This window comes from Nanorana parkeri, unplaced genomic scaffold, assembly GCF_000935625.1.
Source record: "Nanorana parkeri isolate BGI_ZX_2015 unplaced genomic scaffold, ASM93562v1 scaffold963, whole genome shotgun sequence".
Taxonomy (NCBI): Eukaryota; Metazoa; Chordata; class Amphibia; order Anura; family Dicroglossidae; genus Nanorana; species Nanorana parkeri.
The window spans coordinates 638598-645793 of NW_017307231.1; the positions used below are offsets into that span (position 1 = coordinate 638598).

Genomic DNA, 7196 nt, shown 5'->3' on the forward strand with positions numbered 1-7196 from the left:
CTCTAGTCCCGCTGCGGCCTTCATCAACAATCTAATACCGATCTCTAAGACCCCTTTCCGGCTTCTAGCTCAATGCTCCCTATGCTCTCCACTACAGCGTCTCATATAGATGACGTCACGGGAACGGCCTTTTTTGTCCGCCTGACAGGAAAGTACGCATGCGCAGTGAGTACTGACGTGGGCGGGGACGCAGAGATTCTGTCTGATACCAGTGGGCGAATAAGTATTTTCTGACAGCAGCAGGGCTCCCTCTCGTCGAGAGCGATTATTGGTTAAGAATATGCTGTAACATGTCCAAGGTGATTGGTTTTACGGTCTTATGTGGCCGCCTCCGTTGTTGATTGACAGTCCCATTGCTAGGGCCGACGCTGTGTGTAATCTCGCGAGAAGAGGAGCAGGAGCTCAGTCAGTGTTGTTGTGGCCAAGTGGCTGAAGATGGAGCTGTACGACGAGTTACCAGAACCGCCGCAGCTTCCCGGTGAGGAGACAAGGCTTGTCCGGCCAACGGACGTATTGCTTCTCTGGGCAGCTCACAGGGGGTCATACAATGCCAGCAGAGCAGTCTGTGCACATCACCAGTACACCACAGTGATGGCAGCTGTTCAGGACTTCCAGGGACAAGCTGGAGAGGTCTGTCCCTGGAAGTGTCCCTGCTTCTCAGTGTACACACACTGTGCTGTGATCAAAGCTTCCATGTACAAGTGTGCATTGTCAATGCAAAATATCACTTTATTATTATTATTATTATCATCCAACTGATGTACATAACATTCTTTCTTATTAATAATACAGATGGTTTTCCATCAGCTTTCTATGAACTCTTTTGAAGGAACCGAAGGAGAGTGTACAAACCAGAGGTGGGCAACTCCAGCTGTGCTTGAACTGCAAATCCCAGCATGCCTGTAACTGTCAGTCTTGCAATGCCTCATGGGACTTGTAGTTCCACAACAGCTGGAGGGCCCGAGTTGCCAACCCTTGGAATATAGTGGTGTGTGTAATACGGAAGTAGTACATAAATGGGGAAAGTGCAGTGTTTGCTGCTACACCCCATTCATTAAATAGGATCTGCAGATTTTTGGTAGTCGCGTTGTCAAACGTACACGTAGATCGGATTGTCCCTGGAAGTCGCTTCAGCCCAATGGCTTCTATGATAGAAGACTCCCGGTGACAGGCTGAGGTACGAAGGCCTCATTCACACTGGCAGTGACATACGTGAGTTCATAGGATGTTTCTACACACATGTGCTGTGATGATTTCTGGGCCCCATTCACACCGGATCTGTTGCGCTACCATCCGTTTTTTTTAGTGCAATGAAAAGTGAGTGGGGACAGTTCACACTGTTGTGCTGACAAAAAAAGTAGAGCATGTTCTACCACTTTTCATTGCAAAGTGTCAAAAACAAACGCTAATGCAACGCATCACAAGCCATTACAGTGAAGTATGTCCACTCAGGACATGTTACTTCACATAAAGCTTGGCAAAAAAAAAAAATGCAACAGGTTGGAAGGAAATTGTAAGGTACAGTCACAAGTCGAGGGACCCACCCGTTGACTTGTGGGTACCTTCCAGTTGTGGTGTGAATGCACCCTTAGGGCTGGTTCACACCATAAACAGTGCGTTCCAGAGCGGTCAGCCTCTGGAACGTACAGTATCGTATTCCGGCCAGCTTCCTGCAGGTGGGGGCATGGCGCTGCATTGAAGTTAATGCCTGCGTTCCGGTCCAGTGCAATCTGTAAAAATGCTGAAAGCTCTATTTAAGCGGTCAGCCTCTGGAACGTACAGTATCGTATTCCGGCCAGCTTCCTGCAGGTGGGGGCATGGCGCTGCATTGAAGTTAATGCCTGCGTTCCGGTCCAGTGCAATCTGTAAAAATGCTGAAAGCTCTATTTTTGCAGCTTGCGCTGGACCAGAACGTGGTCACGTGTTCTGGTGCGGGCGATCGCATTGCAGGCAGGGGGCGTGGCTGCAGTGCCATGGACTTCCCCCTCCTGCCCCTGAACACAGGAAGCCGGCCGGAATGCATTACAGTGCGTTCCACAGGCTGACCATTCTGGAACGTTCTGTATGGTGTGAACCGGCCCTTAATGGTATCATTCACACTGCGTGTTTACCTGCATGAAATGCATTTAGATAAATGAAACCCAGTAGCAGTGTCTAGGACAGGGGCGCCCACTATTTTTCATCTGGAGATCTACGTTTCAAATGATGAGCTCATTGAGATCTACCAACGAAAAAACACCTGCATTGAGGGGCGTGGCGGTACATTGAAATGAATGGCACCGCAGCCAGGCCCCTCGCCCACAGTGCGATCGCCTGCATTAGTGCCTGTGTTCCAGTCCAGTGCGATCCGCAAAAATGCTGCGAGCACTATTTTTGCAGATCGCACTGGACCGGAATGCAGGCACTAATGTGCCTGCGTTCCGAGTGCGGGCGATCGCAATGTGGGCGATGTCATTGACACTTCCAAATCATCTATGTTGTCTGAGATTGTTCACTTCTCCTTCCTTCTCCAAACTCTTCACTCCTTTGTGAATTACCCTGATAGTTTGAATAATACCATTAAGGGCTCATGTACATGGACACATATACAGGCATACGGGCGTTCAGTGTACAATACACTTATATTTGCTGCATATGGGAGCCCCAGCTGTTATGCGTTTGTGTTCATAGAATTGTGTGGATAGGATCTGCTGTATGCGGTTATATGTGCGTATACACAGTTGCCAGCAATTGGGCGTAATTTACCATACACAAAACTTCCACGTTCAGGAACTCACACACCCAAACCCCGGTACTTGCGTTTTATGTCCATATAATCCAATGAACATAGAAATGCTCCAGACGGCTGCATTGACCCTGGACTTAGTGAAGCAGTGGACCAACACCAGCAGATGACATGGCTCCCCAAATCAACACAGACTGTGGAAACTTCACACTGGACTTCAAGCATCTTGCCGTGTGTACCTCAGGGGTGTCCTGCACCTTTCCATCTGTAGCGTCTGACACATTCAGCCGGCAGCCGCACGAGCACCACGGGAGCATAGCCGTAGCCAGCTCCTTTTGCGCCTGAGGCAAGAAAAAAAACAACGTTTTTTTAATTTATTTTTTACAATTTTTTTTTATTTTCATTTTTATTTTTTTAAAATTTTCGTAATTAATTGGGGGGGCTTTGGGGAAATATTAGGGGTCTAAAAAGCCCCCTGATATTTCCCTTTTAAAATAGAAAAAGAAATTGAGGACACATAGTCCTCAATCTTTTTTTCTGCAGCCTCTATTCTAAATGAATGGAAAGCAAAGAGGCTTCCCATTCATTCAGAAAATATTTACTATCAAGCTGTTTCTGAATGGGGAGGAGCCTCTGTACAGAGTGCTTCTCCCCATTGAGAAACTCATGAATGAACAGGAGGTGATGTAAATCACATCCTGTTCATTCATTTATAACTGGGGACACATAGTACTATGTGTCCCCAGTTATTTACAAACACTGGAGTGATCAGCCGATCGCTCCAGTGTTTTGTCCTGCACAGAGGATTGGTACATACTACTGACATGTACCGATCCTCTGCCGCTCGGCCACGCACAAATGGGCTCAGCTTCTCCTCTACATCCCCCCCCCTGCTCTCCCGCAGCGGGGGATCCGACGAGAAGTCAAAGAGCACTTCAGCCGGGTGGGGGAGGGGGGGTGTCGGAGCCGCTGTGACAGAACGGACGAGCAGTGAGGGGAGAGAGAGGCGCCGGCTGTCAGATCCTGGCCGAGCGTCTCTCACTCCTCACGCTCTGCATTAGTTCTGTGACAGCGGCTCCGCCCTCCCCCGCCGCCGGTTCCTTCACTTCTTCTCGGATACCCGCTGGGGAGTGCAGCGGGGATCCAGAGAAGCGACGGGAGGAGAGGACATGGCGATTGACTGGTAGATCGCGATCGACCTTGTGGGCACCCCTGGTCTAGAGTATCTAATCTGCCCCTGGACGGGCAGCACTCTATTTTCTCTAAACCCAGCTAAACTGAACACAGCTAAACTAACAGGGTTATTCACAAAGGGGTGAAGAGTGAGGAGAAGGCAGGAGAAGGGAACAATCTAGGACAACATAACTGAACTGCAAAGTGAGCTGAATTGGAGAACTCAAATCATCTATGTTGTCTGAGATTGTTCACTTCTCCTTCCTTCTCCAAACTCTTCACTCCTTTGTGAATTACCCTGATAGTTTGAATAATACCATTAAGGGCTCATGTACATGGACACATATACAGGCATACGGGCGTTCAGTGTACAATACACTTATATTTGCTGCATATGGGAGCCCCAGCTGTTATGCGTTTGTGTTCATAGAATTGTGTGGATAGGATCTGCTGTATGCGGTTATATGTGCGTATACACAGTTGCCAGCAATTGGGCGTAATTTACCATACACAAAACTTCCACGTTCAGGAACTCACACACGCAAACCCCGGTACTTGCGTTTTATGTCCATACAATCCAATGAACATAGAAATGCTCCAGATGGGGCTCCCAGGTGTATTTTACACTGTATGCATGTACTGTACTTGTCTCCCTGTAAATAAGACCTTCAAATCATCACATGCATGTATATGTGTTTACAAATGTCCTCTAAATGTATATAAATGCAGGTTTGACATTTCTAGTGTGAATGAGGCCTGACAGTCTCTGCTTTCCAGAGTCCCAGGATCTTGGAAGTTTGTGCCTATAAATGTCCAAAGGAATAAATATTGGTTCACTTCATTTATTTATTTTTTTAAAATTTCATCCAAATTTTCTTTTTGCTTGGATAGCGTGTGGAAGTTTTTATACCTATTTGAGGTGGAGTTGAGCAAAATTTCGTGTAGCTCCTCTTCCATAGGCAGGAAGCGATGAGAAGTCTCCCCTATGAAGATTCTGCTTTTTCTCCACTCCACAATAAATGCTATTGTGTCCCTGTTCACAACATGTGACTTCCTCTCCCAGTGACAGCATTGTCACCAGTACAGAAAGTGAGCTGAAAAAGCATGCAGATTGATTGGTGCCATGATGTAATATGTACACTTTAAAGGATATATAAACCCCAAAACAGAAATGTAATACAGGTGAAACACGAATAATTAGAATATTGTGCAAAAGTTCATTTATTTCACTACTAATGCAACTTAAAAGGTGAAACTAATATAAATTACCAGTCTTTAGATGTAGTGGCCGCATTCCTTTTCACTTTTCAGGCTATGAACATGTTCAGAAAGTACGGACGATAACTTTTGATCTGCCAGAAATGCAGCGTCTACAATTTCCTGTGAGATGAAAAGGAAGCATAAACCATCTTTCTTCTGTAAACTACTAGTTCCATCAATCCACCATGTAATTGAGATGTATAAAAGCACACATGTATGACGTCCAACCTGAATGACAGTGGAAAGCAGAAATCACCAGCACTCAGTAAATATCTTTGATGTCCATTTAATTGGATCAATCGTCAATTGGCATGTACAAAATAGCGACGTTTCGGGACCAGACAGGATCCCTTCATCAGGGCGACAATGTAACCATTGATGTCGCCCTGATGAAGGGATCCTGTCTGGTCCCGAAACGTCGCTATTTTGTACATGAATCCCTTCATCAGGGCGACAATGTAACCATTGATGTTGCCCTGATGAAGGGATCCTGTCCGGTCCCGAAACGTCGCTATTTTGTACATGACAATTGACGATTTGTCCGATTAAATTGAGATCAAAGATATTTACTGACTGCTGGTGATTTCTGCTTTCCTCTGTTTGTTGCACGGTGCCATCCGTGATTGTCACTGCGAGCACCACTACAAGTACTTGGGCCGTGAGCGTTGTGAGGGGTGCAGAGGGACTTACTATTTTCAACCTGAATGACAGCCATGGTTGCCCCCATAGATGCAATGGAGACATTAGTGTATTATTATAGTGTTAGTGGCAGGATCATTAGGTGGATATAAGGGTGGGGGGGGAATTAAGCCACCATATCTAAGGACCGGTAAACCATTATTACATACTGATGTGACATTTTTGTTTTTGGGTTTAGATATGCTTGGAGTCTATTTCCACCTTTTGCGGAGGTATTTAAAAAAACATGTCAGCGATGTACACCGCATCTACATGAAGCAGACATATGCAGTTGATGTAAATGAATGCAGAAACTTTACTTTTTTTGGTTAGCTGTCCTCTTCATCTTTTCATGGCTCCTTTTGAAATGGCCGCCTCTGTGCTCTGCAAGCAGTCTGTGTAAATGAACTCTCTCTGAGCTCTCTCCCCCTATTCATTAATATTCTTAGTGGCAACCCCCCAGACAGTGTATTGTGACCTGAAAAGGCAGAGCTGGTGTTCAGTGATCTTGTAACAATGACTCACAGTGAGGGGGTCAGCGGCTTTACAAACCGACCCCAGTGTCACACTGAGTTTCCTGCAGAGAAAATGTTCAGTTTGTAGGGCTCAGGCCTAATAAAAAGCCATAAAAAGAATTAGGAAAGCCAGCAATGTGAGTCATGAAAATGTCCACACATATACATCATCACTGCACCTCTACAATACCACAATAAACGCTAATCACCTACAAAAGTGCAAATGAGCTTCAAGCCAGTTATATAAAAGATATTTTTGTGATATGAAAACTGTATTTCACAGCCTGATTGAGAGGATTTTCACTAATCTAAGAAATGTTTTTCAGCCCCAGCTGGACCCTCTCCTGAGACAGGACCTCCGAATGGCAATACCAGTGGCAAACGCAGAGCGGAAACCAATGACTCGGACATCCATGAGGGCAAACACCAGGAAAAGAAAGTTTGTAAAGGTTTTCACACAACTTAAAACTGCACATGGAGTTTGTGTGTCAAAATGGCTGCCTCATCTGTGTTTGTCAGTGGCACAATTACAGCCAGATTGTGTGCTACTTTATTATGCCATCATCGAGTAAATGATTAATGTATATTGAAAATCAAACTTTATTTTCTTATTTTTGAAAAGAGTAGGGAAGGGATAACATTTCTTTTTTTTCTTTATTGCTGACTACCCTCTAAGTAGGGTCACCCTCTCTATGTCCTGGTGATCAGTGAGGTAAGATCCAAAGTTTTGAGGGGTCCCCAGGCAGGAAAAGAAGATAAATCTTACACTGGGGGCATTTTATTTTGGTGACAATCAAAGCTGGGTACACACTATTATTATTATTACATAGTATTTATATAGCGCC

General features: G+C 45.4%; 1 protein-coding gene across 1 annotated transcript in view; it reads left to right on the forward strand.

The window, feature by feature from the left end:
* The first annotated feature begins 369 nt into the window (after positions 1 to 369).
* Positions 370 to 7196, forward strand: part of LOC108795374 (integrin-linked kinase-associated serine/threonine phosphatase 2C-like) — a 16857-nt gene continuing 10030 nt past the window's right edge. Inside the window, exons 1-2 of the mRNA XM_018566617.1 lie at positions 370 to 478; positions 6678 to 6800. Coding sequence (XP_018422119.1) covers positions 436 to 478; positions 6678 to 6800 — 166 coding nt within the window. The 5' untranslated portion in view covers positions 370 to 435. The remainder of the gene's footprint in view (positions 479 to 6677; positions 6801 to 7196) is intronic.